The sequence below is a fragment of the Anopheles merus genome, chromosome 2R (genome assembly GCF_017562075.2).
Source record: "Anopheles merus strain MAF chromosome 2R, AmerM5.1, whole genome shotgun sequence".
Classification (NCBI taxonomy): Eukaryota; Metazoa; Arthropoda; class Insecta; order Diptera; family Culicidae; genus Anopheles; species Anopheles merus.
In genome coordinates this window covers 39,817,683-39,837,907 of record NC_054082.1, presented here as the reverse complement: position 1 = coordinate 39,837,907, position 20,225 = coordinate 39,817,683, and the positions used below count along the sequence as shown (strand labels likewise).

The 20,225-nt window shown below is 45.1% G+C and overlaps 4 protein-coding genes across 4 annotated transcripts; 3 read left to right on the top strand and 1 right to left on the bottom strand.

The window, feature by feature from the left end:
- Window positions 1-111: 111 nt before the first annotated feature.
- Window positions 112-1,703, bottom strand: LOC121603684 (sorbitol dehydrogenase-like). Its single transcript, XM_041932772.1, has 3 exons — window positions 1,316-1,703; window positions 446-1,256; window positions 112-382 (listed from the first exon to the last, which is right to left on the bottom strand). Exons 1-3 carry the CDS (start codon window positions 1,407-1,409, stop codon window positions 205-207), a joined length of 1,083 nt encoding a protein of 360 aa, XP_041788706.1. The 5' UTR covers window positions 1,410-1,703; the 3' UTR covers window positions 112-204.
- A 1,700-nt stretch (window positions 1,704-3,403) lies between these two features.
- On the top strand, window positions 3,404-4,758 carry LOC121588327 (sorbitol dehydrogenase-like). Its single transcript, XM_041906115.1, has 2 exons — window positions 3,404-3,578; window positions 3,656-4,758. The coding sequence occupies exons 1-2, from the start codon at window positions 3,516-3,518 to the stop codon at window positions 4,682-4,684; spliced, it is 1,092 nt and encodes a 363-aa protein (XP_041762049.1). The 5' UTR covers window positions 3,404-3,515; the 3' UTR covers window positions 4,685-4,758.
- A 1,054-nt stretch (window positions 4,759-5,812) lies between these two features.
- On the top strand, window positions 5,813-7,137 carry LOC121589424 (sorbitol dehydrogenase-like). Its single transcript, XM_041908346.1, has 2 exons — window positions 5,813-6,801; window positions 6,883-7,137. Exons 1-2 carry the CDS (start codon window positions 5,891-5,893, stop codon window positions 7,064-7,066), a joined length of 1,095 nt encoding a protein of 364 aa, XP_041764280.1. The 5' UTR covers window positions 5,813-5,890; the 3' UTR covers window positions 7,067-7,137.
- A 239-nt stretch (window positions 7,138-7,376) lies between these two features.
- On the top strand, window positions 7,377-8,646 carry LOC121589423 (sorbitol dehydrogenase-like). The gene is made up of 2 exons (XM_041908345.1): window positions 7,377-8,331; window positions 8,407-8,646. The coding sequence occupies exons 1-2, from the start codon at window positions 7,424-7,426 to the stop codon at window positions 8,588-8,590; spliced, it is 1,092 nt and encodes a 363-aa protein (XP_041764279.1). The 5' UTR covers window positions 7,377-7,423; the 3' UTR covers window positions 8,591-8,646.
- Window positions 8,647-20,225: the final 11,579 nt, after the last annotated feature.

Below are 20,225 nucleotides of genomic sequence, written 5' to 3'. Positions count from 1 at the left end.
CGGATTTTGAAAAATATCAATCGTTTTAATAAAAAAAATTTCTTCTCATTAAATTTATTACCATTTGTTTCTAAAATATGCCTTCAACTCAAGTCAAAATTTCATTCGAACTCTCTTTTACAATTATATGCTAAGTGCAATTTATTTGCATGTTCTGTATAAGCCTTTTACACTTTGTTTGCCTCTATATTCCATCATACTTATCTATTTCGGATTATTTTTATCTTTCGGTTGTACATGGATCATAACCTTTATTGCACCATCGACGCCGTGGCGAGTCGTGTGGAACGCTTTGGCCGTATCTTCGATGTTGAAATGATGCGTAATGAGCCGCTTCACATTCACCTTACCACTGGCCACCAGGCTTAAAGCGACAGGGTAGCTGTTAAAGAAAGACGAATTAATTTCCATAAAGAAAAGAACGATCACCACTATCATCACTTACTCATTGCAGTACCGGAACACGCCTCGTATATCGACCTCTCGGGCAAGTGCGTTGACTAGAGGCAACTTTACCTCGGATGCGCCCATGCCCACCATCACACCAACACCGCCCGATTTGGTGGCCAGGATCATAAGCCGGGCCGTCGATTCCGCCCCACTACAGTCGATCGTTTTATCCGGCGCACCGCCCATGCGCTCGTGTATGATCTTCACCAGCTCAGCCTCCGTAGCGTCCTTCGGTATGGCTAGCGTTTCATCAGCACCCAGCTCCTTCGCCACGTCCAGCCGGTTCTGGAGCAGATCGGTAACGAGCACTTTGCCCGCACCCATCGCTTTGGCCACTATCAACGTCACCAGACCGATCGGTCCCGCTCCAAGAATTAACACCTGCGAACCGAGCCCAACGTTTGCCCGCCGACACGCATGCACACCGACCGAAAGCGGCTCCAGCAGGGCACCCTCTTCCATGGTCACGTGGTCGGGCAGTTTGTAGCAAAAGTCGGCCGGATGGGCAAAGTACCGGGTAAGGTTGCCATCGTACGGCGGGGTGGCACAGAAGATCATCTCCGCACAGAGGTTGTACGAACCACCCTTGCAGTATTCGCACGTGCGACAACCGTAGCCAGGCTCGATCGCAACGCGATCACCGACCCGCAGATGCTTCACCTTCGAGCCCACCTTGGACACCACACCGGCCGCTTCATGACCTATGACCATGGGTTTTTTCACGATAAAATCACCGATCCGTCCCTTGACTAGATAGTGCACATCCGAGCCACATATTCCGACGACGTCCATCTCCAGCAGTACCTCTAAAAAAGTGACCTAGGTTAACTTAAAGGTCACTATTGAAGCACAGCAAAGAACTTACCGTCATCTTTCGGCACCGGAATGGGACGCTGCTCCAGGCGCAGATCCTCAATGCCGTACAGCACCGCTGTCAGATTGTCGCTCTTATTGGCCATCGCAAACGTACTAATCTTGCTCGCACAGTGCAGCGCTGTTCGTCCCGACTTTAAAACGCAACTGAAACGGACCCCTACCGAGTCGTCTTGCTTTATCTCTCCCGGGCGGAAGGTACCGTTTAATGGGTGTTTTTATTAGCTAGCAGCTCTGTATGAGTGAGCTGTCGATAGCGCAACTGTTTGTACGGGTCCCGGCGATGAAGCTGAGCTGGAAAAGGAAGCAGTGCCGGGTACGTTCAATGAGAACGGTTTGTGATGGCATGCCAGTTGTTATTTGTGTTTGTAGTACTTCACCGCTTCGATAGGGCATAGAGGACGTACAAACGCAGGATTCACCTTGAGCGCAGAATGGGCGAGAAATGCGGCAGGGATTCTGAGCAAATAAAGTGGATTGATCTGAATGTTATTAAGACCTAAAAAAGTGTAAATAACATTATGCTTTTTATCATACACACAAGTGCACTAACACTTTACAGTTCACATCAAATCTAAACAAAACATCATTCTTGATCGAAAAGCGTTAATTCTTATCTCATTTCAACAACATTCTCTATGCAACTTATCATCAAACGGATTTTACCTTTAAATGTAAAAAAACTAACAGATAAATGGATATTGATAAAAAAATGCGGAGCGCACGGCACTTTCTAACTTCGCTTGTTTACACAACAGCTGAAGTTTGTTGACATGATTAGGCTATGCTCTTGACCGTTGTTTCATCTAGTGCGTTTCTGTCGTATGGAGTAACAACGTGATCCCGAGTTACGCGGTATATCGATATCGCGAGATATCGCTGTATCATGGACATTATTTTTAAGGCCAAAAAACAAAAAAAAATATGGCTCTGTTAATGGAAATTCTTTATTGTTGATGAAATACTTATATTTCTTCTCATTGAAAATGTGCATCTAATAAGATTGTATTTATCTAATTCGATTTCTAATAAGTAACAAATAGACGAAATTTATTAATTCATGTCACATCCAAATCCATTGTTGCACTTCATTTTATCTTTTATTTGTAAATAAAGCTGTACGAAATTTGCAAAGTTATTATAAATTTGGCATTATTTTGGACTCTTTCTTATTGGATACGACCTTGAGAATTCACCTTATAGAAATTTAACTGTGTTTAGATCTTTAATTTTGGTGTTATTTGAGTATCTATGTTTCTAATTTTTCCTCCAATTTTCTACACAATAATGCCCCAGTTCCAGTTAGGTCCGGTCTGGTGGTACACTTGTCAACTCGTACGACTTAACAACATCCCCTCAATGTGTTCAAAAGTCTTGAATAGACCGTGCCCCCATACGAAGCACTAACTCTCCTACAAGGGGGGGGGGGGGGGGTATGTAACATGCACCGAATGAACATGTTTTCTTTATTTACTTCTTCTTCTTCCATTTGGCGTAACGTCCTACGCGGACATGCCCGGTCAATACAGGCTTTCGAGTCTTAATTCATTACCACGCAACCCGCAAGCTTGACTACGGGGGGACGGTCCATTCTAGGCTTGAACCCACGACGGGCATGTTATTGAGTCATTCGAGTTGACGACTGTACCACGGGACCGCCGTGTCTTTATTTAGTAATTGAATTTAATTCCTATGAGTATAACGTATAGAAACTCTCAACCTGGACGAATTTCACATCCATTTTCTTTGTTGCTTTTCAAGTTTAAATTAGCAACTGAACTAACGAACTAAATAAATTTAATCACGATATGCTATTAATAATAATCTAACAACATTCATTGAAACAATCGATCCAATAAAACCCCAATTTGATTGACGAATGCGCTCTGGTAGTACGGTGATTAATGTGCATCGTTTTAAGCATGCTGATTACCGTTTCACGTGACTCGGCTTGATCTTTAGTGCATTAATCGTGAGCGGGGGACGCTTTGCGGCATCGGCAGTGTTTTTCTTTACAACGATTACCACCGACAATGTGCAGCGAGTAGTTTGCATTTGTCGGCGCGATACATAAACCGCCGCGAGATGATTCGGATGCTTTAGTGTACATTAGCGAGGGCTACCGATCGTAGCGCGATCGAACGAACGAGCGCAGCATTAATCAGCAGTAGCAGAAGCAGAATCGGTCGGAAATGGCACAGCGGAAAGTTACAAATCTTGCCGGCGTGGTACACGGCGTCGAAGACTTTCGTGTGGTGAGTGAGTGCAGCGCTGGCAGCAGCGGGTAGGCACGTACTGACGAGCTTTCGATCATTTCATCGATTTTGTGCAGGAAGAAATCCCCATGCCACGGCCGCGCGATCATGAGGTCCTGCTCGAGATGGACTGTGTGGGCATCTGCGGCTCGGACGTGCACTACGTGTCGCACGGAGGATTCGGCGACTACAAACTAAAGGACAAGCTGGTGCTCGGCCACGAATCGTCCGGTGTGGTGGTGGCCGTTGGAGCAGACGTAACCAGCCTGCAGGTGGGTGATCGAGTCGCCATTGAACCCGCGATTGGCTGTCGCACTTGCCGGCACTGTAAGGCCGGCCGGTACAATATCTGCCCGCAGGGTGTTTACTGTGCGACTACGGGGCATGGCAATTTGTGCAACTACTACACGCACGCGGCCGACTGCTGCTTTAAGCTGCCGGCGAATGTGACGATGGAGGAGGGCGCCCTGCTGGAACCGCTTGCCGTGGGCGTGCACTGTTGCCGCCGGGGTGGTGTCGGGATTGGCAGCACGGTGCTGGTGCTCGGTGCCGGACCGATCGGGCTCGTTACGCTGCTGGTAGCGAAAGCGATGGGTGCGGCCAAGGTGTGCGTCATCGATCTGGTGGAGCGGAAGCTCGAGCTGGCCAAGACACTCGGGGCCGATGCAACGCTGGCGGTTAGCGGACACGATACGCAGGATGAGATCGTGAAGCGCATTCATGCGCTGCTCGGTACTGCACCAGACATTAGCATCGAGTGCACGGGGGCGGAAGCGTGCGTACAGCTGGGTATTGAAGCTACCGTACCGGGCGGTGTGGTGACGCTGGTTGGCATCGGAGCCATACAGCAGCGTGTCCCGATAACGACGGCCCTGGTGCGTGAGATTGACATCCGGACGGCGTTTCGGTACGCCAACTGCTATCCAGCAGCGCTCGCGATGGTAGCGAACGGTACGATCGATGCACTCCAGCTGATCACGCATCATTACGAGCTGCAGGAATCGGACCAAGCGTTCAATGCGGCCCGGTACGGGCTGGACGGTGCAGTCAAGGTCATGATCCACTGCCAACCAAGGAACAAAAACAATCCACTACGAAAGGTGTAGGCATCGTTTCTGGAACGTCCCGCTCGGCAGTGGGGCGAAGAGCTGCGTCAATAAATCTTTATAGTATTTGCACAGTCGCAGTGTTTTGCTTTTATGAATCAAACGTGACATCAGAAAGAACCCGTGATCCTCCTCAGCCCCACAGCACGTTGTATTGCATGATGTCCGGTCCGTTCAGCCAGAGATTTGTATTGCATCGTTAACGGGTGCATCCCTGACCCAGTGTCCTGTTCTCCCGCTATATCATCTGCATCGACTAGGCCTAGTTGCTCCGATGCTAATGACAGGGCAGGGACAAAAGGCAAGATTGCATTGCAAGAGAAGTCAGCCCCCTCCATCGACTGCGTTTGTCTGTCTGTGAACAATCATTGGGGGTAATTTGATTGGCCCGATAGGGTGGCTGTTTTGCCATCGCCTGCTGCCGCTACTACTGCTGCGTCTTGCCACAATCTGTAGGCATTCGGTTCCCCTGTAGCGCACGACACCAACAACGATCGCGAGAGCGCGTCTAATGCCGCCAGTTTAAACTAGTCATGGTGTTTGATGGCAGGCGAAGCTGAAAATAGCATTATCGCTATCAGTAGCAGTTGGAGCCGTTGGAGGTATGGCACCCCAGCGATGTTGACGTATCGACAGCTTCTCTCGGTTGGTTCTGATTACTGTCCATCAAGCATGTAACGTACACGGCCGATTAGATAACCTTTTAAGTCGCCGTAAAAGCTAGGAAACAGTGTACTTTTACGTTAAATGGACAGCGTGGAAAAACAAAGCAGCTCTTGAATGCAAATCGAGCCGAGGTCAATATTTTTAGGCTATAAAGATTTGGCAAGAACAATATGGGCATGGAAGATGACTGGGTACGAACAGAGCTGTAAACAATAAATGATAATGTCCGAAAGAGTATTTCGCGGATGATAGTAGACGCTGATTAAAGCTGTCCCCTCGTGGGGTTTCTTTTTGCCACTGTGCAGGTTCGGGTGCCAAATCATAACTCCATTACCGATGCACTATTGACAGCGGGAAGGATAATTTGGCATGAATTGGTAATAATCTTTGACCCTGCGCCATGCGCATCGATGGTGTGGGGGAGATTTTTGGCACCGAAACTGAATATAAAAGATCACACCGTGCATGCCAAAACCAGTCAGTAACGGTTTCGTGTTTGCGTGAAGATTGTGCAGCAGCAGCTAGCCCCCAAAAGACAACATGGCACCAACGCAACAGAATATGGCCGCCGTTTGCTATGGGCGGGACGATCTGCGCCTGGTGCCGATCGCAATGCCCGAGCCCGCCTTCAACGAGGTCGTGCTCGAGGTGGACAGCTGTGGCATTTGCGGTACGGATGTGCACTTCCTGAAGGAGGGTGGCTTCGGCGATCAGAAGCTGATCCGTCCGCTGGTGCTCGGCCACGAGTCGGCCGGTGTAGTGCGCAAGGTGGGCAGTGCCGTGACGCACCTGAAGGTGGGCGATCGGGTCGCGATCGAGCCGGCGGCCGGCTGCCGTACGTGCGATCTGTGCAAGGTGGGCAAGTACAACATCTGCCTGAACGGGAAGCACTGTCCGACGAAGAACCACGATGGCAACTGCTCGAACTTCTTCTCGCACTATGCGGACTGTTGCTTCAAGCTGCCGGATCACGTGACGATGGAGGAGGGCGCACTGCTCGAGCCGTTGGCCGTTGGGGTGTATGCGGGTCGGCGGGCGGACATTCGGCTGGGCAACCGGGTCGTTATTTTCGGTGCCGGACCGATCGGGCTGATCTCGCTGGTGGTGGCGAAAGCGATGGGCGCTACCCGAACGGTAGTGCTCGATCTGGCCCGCGCCAGCGTGCGGTTGGAAGCGGCCAAGAAGCTTGGCGCTACGGCCGTCATACCGATTGGCGAGCAGGATAGTGAGGATGAGCTGGTGAAGCGCATACAGGAGGCGCTGGGTGGACCGGCGGATCGTGCGCTGGAGTGCACCGGTTCCGAGCCGGGCATGCGTACGTCCATCAGGGCGACACGCAACGCCGGCATTGTGTGTTTGGTGGGTTTGGGCAATGAAGAGGTGCAGCTGCCGATGGTGGATGCAATTTCGCGCGAAATTCAAATCATTACCGTAATGCGGTACAATCATGAGTGAGTTGGGGAGTGAGCATGCTGGCGGTAGTTTGCGATGGAGCGATTTGGTAATGATGCACTGTTTTGTTGTACTTTTAGCTATCCGGCTGCGCTAGAAATCGTGTCCAGTGGGTATGTGGATGTGAAGCCGCTGGTGTCGCACCATTTTGGCTTGAAAGACGTTAACGAAGCCTTCCGGGTGGCCGCCGCTGGGGAAGGATTGAAGGTGATGGTGCACCTGACTCCGCGCGATAGCAACAATCCTAAGAAGTTCGTAAACTGAGAAGAGATGCGATTGTGGACAATACATTTAAGCGGTCTTAGATGGTTTTAATAAAAACATGGGGGTTGAAATCTTCTTTTAAACTAAATATATATAAACCATTATCGTGATGACACCTTCTAATTGATCTCACCAAACTGCTTTGCTTCGCGCTGATAGCGCACCAGCATCGCTGTGGGTATTGGTGCTGCGCTTTATCGCATCGTTTGATCGCGTTAGATTACGAGCCTATCAACGTCAAGCGCACGGTCGTGGTACGCAAACATGCTTATGCGTAACACCCGTACGTACGTCTATATAAGCCGGTGTGCTACGCGGCCACGCGCCAGTTCATTTACGCCAAGAGAGTCCGCTACGATGGCACCGAACAAAAATCTTGCCGCAACCGTGTACGGTCCCAACGATCTGCGGCTGGACGAGCGTCCCATACCGGAGCCGGCGTTCAACGAGGTCGTGGTGGAGGTTGATACCTGTGGCATTTGTGGGACGGACATCCATTTCCTGAAGGATGGTGGTTTCGGTGCGCAGCGGCTCGTCAAACCGATCGTGCTCGGCCACGAGTCGGCCGGTGTAGTGCGCAAGGTGGGAAGTGCCGTGACGCACCTAAAGGTGGGCGATCGGGTCGCGATCGAGCCGGCGGCCGGCTGCCGTACGTGTGATCTATGCAAGGTGGGCAAGTATAACATCTGTTTGGATGGGAAGCATTGTACGACGCAGAAGCACGATGGCAACTGCTCGAACTACTATGCGCAGTACGCGGACTGTTGCTTCAAGCTGCCGGATCATGTGACGATGGAGGAGGGCGCACTGCTGGAACCGTTGGCCGTTGCCGTGTATGCGGGACGGCGGGCGGACATTCGTCTAGGGCAGCGCGTGATCATCTTCGGTGCCGGACCGATCGGGCTGGTGTGCTTGATCGCTGCCAAGGCGATGGGTGCGACGCGCACGGTCATTCTTGACCTGGAGCATGCCCAGCATCGGTTAGAGGTCGCCAAGAAGCTTGGTGTTACGGGCGTGATCGGTATCCGGAAGGAGGACACCGAGGAGGACCTGGTGAAGCGGATACACGAGATCTTGGGCGGGCCAGCCGATCGGGTGCTCGAGTGTACCGGCTCGCAGCCCGGCATGCGAGTGGCGATCAAGGCGACCAGAAATGCGGGCCGCATCTGTTTGGTGGGGCTAGGCAATAAGGACGCTCAGCTGCCGATGGTGGATGCAATTTCGCGGGAAATCGAAATCACCGCTGCGATGCGTTACAATCATGAGTGAGTTTTGATCGGCGTGTTTGGGGGAGGTGCGATGGCGAATGTTTAATTGTAATTTGCATTTCATTTTAACAGTTATCCTGCCGCATTGGAAATCGTAGCGAGTGGGTATGTTGACGTGAAGCCGCTAGTATCGCACCACTTCGATCTGCAGGACGTGCACGAGGCTTTCCGGGTAGCATCGCAAGGCGAAGGTATTAAGATTATGATTCACCTTGTGCCACGGGACACCAACAACCATGGCAAATTTACGAACTAAACGGAAATGTTTTGTGATAATAATAAATGAAAAAATGTTAAAATATGTTAACAATATAAGGATAGTAAAGATACATTTTATTTCCGACTGACTATCCTGCTATGTGCAATCAGTAAGTCACTGAGCGGCAAGCCCCCAAATAAGAAGAAGAAGAAATTACTACCCAAACAGTTCATAAAAAACGCTTAAAAACAGTAATGTTTAGCAGTGTATGGGAGCTGGTTCGGTGATGTACTCGTATGCCTATAATGGGTGCAAATCTCGTGCCAGAAGAACCTTCCCATCGTCGTACGTAGCACTGGTTATCTTGCCATATGTACACCAATCAATCATAGATAGGTAGGCCATTAGAGGTTTAAGCAGGTCTTGACCGATCAATAACCCATATGATTTCTTGTGGCTGTAGCCATTTATAAATAGTATTCTAATAAAATGAAGAAAAAAAAAACACCTTAATAGCAAAAAGAAAAAAAAAAACAAAACAAAATATTGGTTTTTAGTAGCTGAAAACAATTACATTGGTTATCTATGTTACTAATTAAAATGGTAATGGAAATCGACTGCCTACGTTCCAAGATTTGAACTTTTACGAATTTTGTTATGCGCCTGCAATTAGGCAATGTAGAATTTTTGCTTTGCCGTGTACAAGTTTCGCGCTTTTTTTTCTCCTGTGATGAAAATTCATGTGATCATGATGGCTATCACTCCCTTAGATTACCGTATTGCTAGGAATTAAGGACACTGAAGGCATTTTTGGCATTGATATTTTCTAACTAATTAAATTTTAATTGGTCCCACCTCTATAAGGCTCCCTTAACTAAAGCAAACCTTCTTAACTTGAGAAAAAAATAAAGATTTTAAATAGATTTACTCTAAACATTGCAATATATCATAACACTGCAACGAAATTTTGATTCATATTACGGACAGTTTCGAGCTCATGCTTCAAATTACGGATGTTTTGATTCAAATTGTGGACAGCCTCAAAATTTGGTCCATACTCTTCCAATTCGCTCTATAACTTTTTAGTTTTTAACTTATTTTAAGTTTCAAACACTCAATTCTGAGTGAAGGAGTCCTCCTAGACCGACAGAACGACGGCCTTAAATGCAACGGGGTTTCGGTGCCGTTTTTCTCTTGTACTCGTAGATGAATAGAGCCGAAGAACTGCTACGCGAATTGACGGTCTTTATCCTACGGCCATCAATGCATTTGTCACATACATCATCAAATATCGTTGTTTTCTTGTTATTATCACTGTCTAAACACATATTTTTATATAATTAAATCACAATTTACTTCGGTTGTCCGGAATTGATAAAAAAAAAATCTTCCTTCGAATTTCGAACAGAATTAAACATGTGATTTAATGAAATTCAAAGCATAACATGAAAAGACACTGTTGTTATCACGTTGATGACTACTTCCAGAATAGATTCCGATGTATTTTATGGGAGCTTCACACAGTCAACCGTACTACTCGGTGGTTTGTCGATCAAAGAGACAGTTTATTCTTTCTTACTTCCTAACGTAACTTTAGTTACATCTATCTTAGCTCTAGATAAGCTGAAATTTAGATCGATTTCGATTAGCTTGATTCCGATCCCATCTGAATCCCTACAATTTCAATGCACCTAGATGCGATTAATAGGAATTATCGTAATAACACTGGCGTTGGTTGAATAACACTGGCGTTGGTTTGAATTGCTAAGAATGCCTCTGGTGGTGAACTGACCCTCAGGAATTATGTATTTACTGTGGCATCAGGGCCTACTAAGGAGTCAGATACATTTTGAAATAATTTAAATTAAAAATCGGTATGGCCAGGGACTGAAGAATTTCAATAAAAAAAAACATGCTGATGGTTCGGAATTTGAAGCTGTCCGTTATTTGAATCATAACGGTATAAAACCGAGTTTCTGTACGAAATAATCCTATACAAAATTGTTTACTTTCAATCTTAATTTATTTAACGAAATGCGGCAAGGCCGTTCCTAGTGAATGAAAAACAGATATTTTTTCCTATCATTGCACTTGTTTTAAGCTTCATTCGGAATTCAAAAAAAATAATTGTTTTAAGCTGTGCTAAGTAATAAATTGATAGGCAAAAAATCCAATTCATTTATGCCGTAGCCAGTATAGCTTTGTAGCTGTTCCAGTTTATCCCTGAGCCTCGTCAGGCGTAACTCTGAGAAAGAAGATTAATGAATTCAACAGAATCAATCTCATCAAGTATCAGTGCGTTTGAATTATTTTACAAAAGGAACGATAATCGTTCGCTAATTCGACTGCAGCATAAAAAAAAGACATAACATTAATCACTTAGAGAGGTAACGCAGTTCAGAAAGCTATTAGTGTAGCACTAGTGACAAAAAGAGATTAACATTAAAGCATCGCATCAACAAAACACACTATTGAAGGATATATGGAAGAAGAACTAAGAAGTAAAAACAATGAAAGTTAGATAATAAAAAAAAGCACAACTTAACTAAGCATCATACCATCCTCCTCAAAAACCAAAACGAATGCCATGATGGATCACTCCATGCCTTGGCATTTGAAGACAATTTAATCACTCACCCAAACTGAAACGCGAGCTGTGCCGTAATTGCAGCAATACCAGTTTCCTAGCCCCCCAAAAAAAAAAAAACCCTCCATCAAACACTTAAGCCATAGCTACACCTAGTTGTGAGAAAAATAAGCGTAAATTACCCTGCATTATGTCCAGGCATGTCCTGCTCACGTTTCACGTGGGCGCTGCCCTAGAAACAAGATTCAAGATTCAAAACGAGCAATAAAAAGATTAGTCAAACGATCTGTCCCCCTCGTTTGTCTCTGCTTTTCACCCGTTTGTGTCTGTGTATCTGTTTCCGCGAGAAGAACGTCAGAATCAAAGTGTTGTGTACGATTTTAACACGGAAGAACTCGTGTTTTGTTAAGCTTCTCCTTATGGTGGGAATGTCTGCTTCCGCCCGATTGCCTCCAGTCAATGTGCCACCGGTTGAGGTGACAAGCGGATGGCACAAGTGGCCTGGCTTTACCGATAGACCCAGATCATTCTTTATTTTTGGCGAACGTATTGGATGTGTGTGTGTGTGCGTAGATGTCGTGTAGTGAATCGGAAATACTTTAACTGGCGCTTCACACAAACACGTCGTTTTGTTTTCGTCCTGATCCTTTTGACATCCGTTTTAAGGGTCCAGGACACGCCTGTAGCCGAAATGCCACTGGGGCGGACCAGTGCGGACCGGGTGGACATTGCGACGGGGATCGCCCAAAACGTCTAAATGGGCCTTTCAACTTGAGGGGAGCTCATAAATCTTGTTTTCACTCTATTTGTAGCAAGCTTTCTTACCTTCTACCACCACCCCTGCCGGAATTGGATGTGAAATGGGGGAAAAAGTATTAGTTAAATGTGTATCGCACGGAGGAAACTTTACCCACCGTTTTGCTTGGGAGCCGAATCGAACCGGCGGCTTCGCTTGACGCCTGACAGTGAGCGGATCAACTATCGGAACGCTTGCGTTGCGGCACGGCCCACCGGGCATGGGTGTTTCCTCCACCACACAAACACCCGAAACTGTGTTTCGAGTGGTAAAGCGAGCTTAAAACAATGGCTCAGGCCACGAGCGCGCGCTGTGACAATGCGCAGTCAAACGGAGCGTTTGAATTTATCGTCCTTTCCCGCCTGTCACCGGTATCTAATCGCAATCGTGTTTGTTTTATGTTTTCCGGTGGCCATTCCGTTGGTGGGATGGATTGTGTATTCTCGCGGCGTCGAAACACGGTGCCACGGGTCGGTTTTATTTCCAAGAAACGAACTTTTCGAGTATACAAGATTTATGATCATCATCGCGACACAGTCATAAGCAACCCCCTCTCCTTAAAATAGGTGTATTTGGTCTGCTCTATGTCACTACAACAGCACCACCGAAACGCCAACAAAACGTAGCCTCTGTGTCCTGTTGTACCGTTATTTTTGTGCAGCATCTCAGTGTCAAGTGCCAACGTGATTCCTCAAACATAGACACGGAAAAACTGGGACAACCCGCGCAATTAACTTTCCCGAAACCGATGAAGAACGGAAACTTCCCTTATTTTTTTGTTCGCTGTGTCAATTTTAAGGTCACAAGGTGGCCGGTGGCTGTAGCGCAACCTCATTTTGCTGTTGCAAATAGATTGCGCTCTCCTTAGCAAATGGTCCTTTCCAAACGGTCGATCATTACTCACGGAGATGTGTCACGCGCCTGTCACCGTTGCGGGGTGGATTAAGGGCAAAAGGACCGCTTACCGCAAAAAAAGAAAGAAATCAATTGTTCTTTTTACAATGACGTCCCTTAACCGCGAAAATATAAGGACGAATGAAGCTCCGTCTCTTTCTCCCTCTCTCTCCCGTGCTCTGTTTTTTTTTTCTATCTACTTCTTTCCCTATCTCTCGTTGGGTTCCGTTCCAGCGAAACTCATTAAAAGTTGTCCTAATGTTTTCGTACCGTTTGGAGGTTTTCCTTTTGCTGGATGGCGAAAAAGAAGGGATGGAGTGTTGGGTGTTTGTGTACTTTTTTTCTCGCTGCTGGTTAATCATTTACAACTCATTGTTTTTCTGCTCTTTACCCAAAACCATTGCTGTCAATGCTTTAAAATTGTGTGAGTCATGAATTTTGTGGCAGTCGGCATCGCGTTGCCTTCCCACATTCTGTCCCACGAATGAAGAAAGGTTACACAAACCGGAAGCAACCTTGCGCAAGAAGTAACAATTTCAGCAAACCTTGCGCCCCATACCCGTGCCACGCTCATTGCCGACTCCCATTTTCACTTGTCACACTTATTGTTTGTAATTCCTCTCCAGGCACGGGCAGCCGGTAGTTTGCAATTGTTTTACGTTGCCGTTCGTTTTTGCACAGGAATAAATTAGTGAACAGAGAGCCGGGGGTAGGCGGACACAGGTCTAATTTAAAATCGGTTTGAGGACCAACATGCAGGCAGTTGACAAACAATCTTGCCGAAAACTTTTCCCATCGTGTTCACCCGTCCGCTGGCTGATCTTTGATGCGCTGAGGGTCTTTTGTTTGGCGGTACGATTTTCTCGACTGGCAACGGGGAAGGTAAAAAGTGTCGGTAGCGCATTGAGATTTTCTTTCAATTTTTGGGTGCGATAAATTTCAAATGATCCCAACTTATCATCAGTCTGTCGGTCGCGGTGTGCTGTACTGAGCCCCACGATGCACCACCAGCAGATCAGATGCTGGTGAGCAAAGAGTGAAAGATGAATGTTTTAGTTTCCCTTTCGCTTAGATGCTGGCGGCGGGGCTGAGTTTTTAACAGAACGGGCAAATGAATGCTTAATTACCACCAACTTAAACACGTGAGAATACTTTCCAGTGTTGTGTATCTTTGCCTTTGCATTGTGTTTGGTTAACGTAAATTAATCTTGATTAAAAGATAAATTTTGGTTTAAGGAACGCTATAACGATATAAATGTGATTTAAAATGTGAAATTGGGCACTGCTTACTGTTTACCAAATAATTAACAATATATAGTAAACTAAGCGTTAAAATATTCGGATCTTCCAAATTTTTCTTTATTTCTGCCAATTATGAGGAATCAAAAGGCAACAGCCGAAACTTCTATTCAATAAACCATGCTTTTGTTATGGTACTGCACCATTACTTAAATAATTTTAAATTAATGTTACTTATATCATTAGTTTAATTAAAATATATGATACTGCATCTAATCGTTTTTGGGAAATAAAATTAATGAAATAGAAGCAAGTTTATCTGCCACATGTGAAGTATGGTATGGTCGGTTATATGGTTTATGGCATTTCGAAGGAACTTCCCCTATTGCATCGTGCCGAACCGACGTCAACGAGACTCATGCAATGGGCTTCCCTTCATACTGACGCATTGTTAACAAAATCTTACGATTCTAAATTGGAATATCATATTATAACGTGAACGTTAATTTCCACCCCAAGATTATTAGCTTTTTTGCGTTTAAAAAGGACCCAGGAGGGATACACTTTAAGTTCGACGAAGAAATAACCGAAGAACTAGTTTCCACGCGTTGCTCTGGAAGAATAGTACGCCGCGGGGATAAAAAAGCTCATACCACGGCTTTAAATCGTCGATCCAAACGGCGCTTGTGTTGAAAAATAAAGAAAGGATTAGAATTCTGCTACAATTATTTTTTTTAATTATTGTAGAATGTCGTTCACTTTGTAAAACAAGACGAGGAGCTTACTTTGTAAAGAAGCTAATTAATAAGCGTAAGTATTGTAATTACTTTTGCGCAGCGTTAAATTCGAAGAACATCGTCAACCGCCAGACAAACGGAATTAATTATTGACGGCTTGCCAATCTTTTAACGCTGTAGCACCCGATCGATCGTGTAATATATAATGCCAACTTGGCCATATGCCGATACTTTACCGCAAAACCGCCATCCAGCAAATCCAGCTTTTGCGTAGTACAATCTCACGCTACAAATCCTTCCCGGGTATTGACAGAAAGACGCAACTTTTTATTAATATTTAACAATTGCTTCGCTTACGTACGCCACTCAGTGGGACTAAGCGGATGAAAAAGTTAGTTGACGATTTGCAACATCATCCACCAAGGTAAATATGGTTGGCGGGTGAATTTTGGCCCGACCGTCCCACCGGCATGTAGCCCCCCACATCCACCTTTGTTCGATGTCGCCGCGGGAAGGATTCAGTCAATAATCGAAAACAGAAGGATGGCAAGGGAGGAGGGAGTGGAAAAAAGTAATTAAAACTTTTTGACACTGTCGGAAGACATCTCAACCTCTTCCCCTGGCAGTGGTACACGCGATGGCGTCTGCTTTGAACCGTGTAACCGTAAGCAGCCAAGAAACGAGAAATGTGAAATAAAAGAATGGAAAAAAACCAATTGCACTGGGAAATGTGTAACACCATTTCGTTAGATTGTCTCGGTCTGTGTGTGTGTGAGAGAGAGAGATTTTCGTTTTTAATTCCACCCCTTCTTCCAATGGATTGTGTTTTGGGTTTTTTCTTTGCACAAGTTGACAAATTTTGGGCCCTACCACGTTGCGCATCTCGCCCCGGGTGGACCAATTATTGACAGATCCCTGGGGAATGTTCCTGCCAGCATGTGACAGGTGCAGGGGAGCTGCGAAGCAATGGAAACGCCCAAAACCAACCAGCCCCGGCTAATGTCGATTTTGTCAGGTTTAGGGTACGCTTGCAGATTAGATTGGGGAATCGGATAACCGCAGCACGTAACCAAACACACATCGCTACACGTGTGCCGCTGAAGATGAGTTCCTATTGCGTGCCAGAGCTACACTGCAAACGACATCACCGAACTGAGGGGATGGTGCGATGCGTATGTTTCTGCCAATTGTAATTACACAGAAAAGAACGGTAATGATACAGAGTTGTAAAGTAAAAATAGCAATATTAGATAGGCAGAGAAGCCTGGGAGCATCCGTCAGAAGCAGAAGATGCACGTCATTACCTACGCCTGTGGCTGTATAACGTATCAGTTCTGAGAAAAGCGGTTGAATAAAGCCTGAATAATATCACTGTTGCTTTAATTTACCTTAAAAAAATCGTCATGATAAAGCAATCGAGTATTAAAATGTATCGTAATACTGTTAGGAATTAAACTCCACCGTCCCTACAGTGTATTGATTTTCGCTTCGTACTAATTAATTACTATAATTAAACGTTCGTTCTTGGTAAGATGACACTGTTGTCGAGCTGTGGTACTAAACCATGCTGACGTTAACCGATAATACAATCCATCATTTAACCAACGAGTTTCCAACGCACCGGGCCGCACCGGGGAGCAATGCATGTGGGATTAATTTAATTAATTTCACTGCATATTCGTGTTGCGATAAAGCAAACCTGTGCTGCTGTGCATTGCTGCTGTTCGCTTGTTTGAATTCGGCTAATCCAGCCAATTTGCTCCCTACAGTATAATTACGATGCATTTTAGTTGAATCGGTTCAAATTTGAGCTTTCATTGCAAACAAACAATCGAAGGTGATTGGTTTCGTGGAACCTTAATAGCTTCTCGCAAAAATGCCAAAAGCGACCGGTCGGGGGCAGAGCAAGCAGCAAGGGTTTGTTTTCGAAATGTTTTCCCCTCACGTACGTGCGATTTGTCCCCTTCATGTGTGTGTGGCTGTTTTGTTCGATCGTTGTGAGCCACTCAGCCTCAACGCCATCACACCATTTGACGTGCGTCGGCCGGAACGTTATGAAAGCTACCGGAAGGATGTGAAATTTTTCACCGATCGTGCCCTTTGCTTGGCTCATTTGATATCAGCAATATGCCTTTTTTGCTCTCTCTCTCATTTTCTCTTTATTTTTTCCGCTTTTGTTCCAAACAGGAGTCTGCGGCCATCAGCATAAATTTATCCGTCGCGCGCCTGGTTGTGTGGGAAGCGGATGTAGTGTAATCAAAAATTAATAGAGACAAATTGATGAATGGGATTTGTGGGGCCGATTTTGTCCTTTCGTATTGGGTTCGGGAATAAAAAGATTTAAAAAACGTTGTTGATAGGTCATTTTTTCAAGGATCTGTTCGCCGCCTAGAAAATTCCATTTGAGAGGAGAATTGTTTTGTAGGCTTTATAGTAAAATTAATTAATTTTCAGGAGTCATATAGGAAATTTGACGTTTGAAGTATTAAGTAAAAATACCTTGAGTACATACAGGTGTACTATTTAATCTATAAACTATCTGTATACAATCAATAATTCACACTGAACGAGGATGGATGCTTTTTAACCCATTTCCATCCGAATATTTGTCGGAAAAAAACTAAAACTGCATCCTTACTAGTGCGCACATCATAACACCTCGCAGCGTATTGGCACGTTTCGTAGCAGAAATTTTTCATAATAGTGCCAAATCCTCACTTCATCAATCATGTCGAGCCACGTACGGTGTGCATTGAAATGTTTTCTCATGCTCCGGAGTGTAGATGAGTGTAGATGCGAGTGTGTGGAGAGGGAGATTCACTGTGTTTTCTATATGGTGTAGAAAAGCTCTAAGCAAAATGGGAATCATCCTGGATCATCTTTTCTTGTCGAGGAATTTCGCATATCAATCGCAACCGTCAGCCCTACCAAAACCAAACGGAACTGTCGCTATCGGGCACTATCGGGATGTGGAGAGTTTGGTTTCATCGTGTACTCCCCCCCCCCACTTCTAACGGATGTGGAACGGAGGGTATTGCAATGTTCGTACTAGAGAAATGTGCCCCAAAAGTGAAACTCCCAAACGTTCGTTCCCGCTGGCGCTGAAATCAATAGGGTGAGTGAGGCAAAATGAATCCAAAGCGAATATCATTCAACATTTTTATTTTCTCTTTTTTCCATTTTTGCAGCCCGTTTGCCAAGCTCAAACCCGGTTCGCTCGTACCTTCCAAAGGTTTGATCTTGGGACGAGAGGCACCGTTCAGGTTGTTTCTTTATGTTTCATTCTATCGGCAATAGTTTGCCTTTTTTTTTTTGAGTAAATTTTAGATCCGTTTCCACCGCCCTGTCACGGTGTCACAGCTGCTAGATGCTGCTCCGTGCTTTCGCGCGGAATCGTTCGGGCTTTCCGGATATAAGCTCGTCGCTGTCCGCCACCGGGTGTGAAGGTAATTTATTAAGTTTTATCTCTGCCTTTTGGTGCTTCCTTTCTCGAGTGAATTGTTACCATTGGCCCCACGACCTCTGCTACCACCACCATCACCAGCACCATCATCATCATCATCATCATCATCATGGTTTGCGATCACGCGCACCATCATTGCCATCATCACATCGCGTCAATAGTTTTGGCGCCAACGGGCTACACTAGGAGCTTCAACATTTCCAGCATTCTGGGCAGAGCTTGAGGGAGGAAAAATTTCCAAAAAAGAATATGATACGGTGGCGTAGCTTCCGACCCGACGTGTCCATGTGCCCATGTCAGAAGCTATCTGAAACTTCGTGTGCGTTGGTGTGAACGGGGAGGGTGTTGTTTTCACTTTAACTGTTCGCGCAAATAGGGTTGCTAAGACACCAGCGTAGTGCAGTAGCACGTGCAGCATCTTAAACTAGCTTGCTGCCACTCTACACGCTGTATGGCAGATGTGTGTATGTATGTGTGTCTGTTTAAACTTTTCCTGCTGAACAGGCAGAGAGCGGTTTTAAAGCTTGATCGTGCCCGATACAAACGCGGGCTGCGGTGAACTGAAAACAGCTGACCGGAACAGTTTTCCCTGTGCTGCGATACAAGTCTTAGCGCAAAAGCGAGGAAACAGCGGGGGAGCGAGAAAACTTATCTCGCAAACTGTCATAAAGTACTGTGACCTAATTGGATTCGGTGAATTTATCGTACAACGACACCCGACCCGAACGATGGCAGATTGGTTGGCAAGCGTTTTTTGTTTTGTTTGCGGACATCGAAACAGACTGCAGCCGATTTTGTGCTGTGTAGGAGCGATGATAAAAAATCTTAAGAAATCAATTAGTATTTTATATAGGCTGGTGGTTAGTATTCTGCTTGTAAGTAGGCACGACCGTTTGCTAAATAAAATTTAGTACTTTGATTGGCTTTTGATTAAATCATATATGTCAACGGCGTGAGTAAAGGTAAAGGGATGTAAAGGGATTTAAAATGTGGAACGAGGGCTTTTCATTTACAGATGCAATTTGTTGTTTATTATTTTAAGACCTATTACAAGGAAGAACAATTTATTGAATAGAAAGCTCAAATGACGTATTGATAGTTGCTACACAGTTCAACGAAATCGAGTCGGTTACTTTTTGGTGTAACTTTATGAAGGTGGCAGTTAGTTTGCAGAGTACAACATTATAAATGATTTGATTCAGTGAACCATAAAGTGCAGTGTTTATATATCATTTCAATGATTGTTTTTCATTATTTGTCTTGCTGTACAAAAACCTCGTCATGCAAAATACTATTTTAAATAAAATCCTACTGCTCATGTTTTATCGATTTTTTTCTTTTTTTCAGAATAAAAAATAGTACACCAAACTCCAAATTTCCGCGCAATTTTACTCGTTACAATGAGTTTCCCATAGTACTTATAAACTAAAAAAATATTAACAAAAAAATATTTGGGATTATATTCAGATCATTTAGCTGGAAATTTGGATATGATTCTCGAATGTTTCATGAACTGTATTTGCAAAAGTGACTATCCTGCATTGGAATAAACATTGGCCCACCGATCTTAACCTGCAATGGTTGGTAAGCAAAACAATAAGTACAAGGTTCATTTAACTATATGTAGGCATCATTAAGCATTGTTTTTTCCTTCAAACTAATGCATAATAAAAATGAACACGTTCTCTCTAAGGCTAGTTTAAAAAAATATATATATAGCTTCTTTTGTTATTACACTACAACCATGTAGAATACCCTTCCATAGAAGGCTTTCATGTTACGGCTGTACCAAATCGGGAATTTTCAAAATTTGCGGTTGCGGTATTTTCCTGGGTAAATTGGGGGGTTTTTTTTCAATGGCACAACAGCCAATGTTGCCTGTTGAATGTAATTTGTATCTATGACATGGCTACGATAGAACGGTATTAATAGGAAATTCGATGTGCAAGATGACATGATAACAAGCATGAATGCAT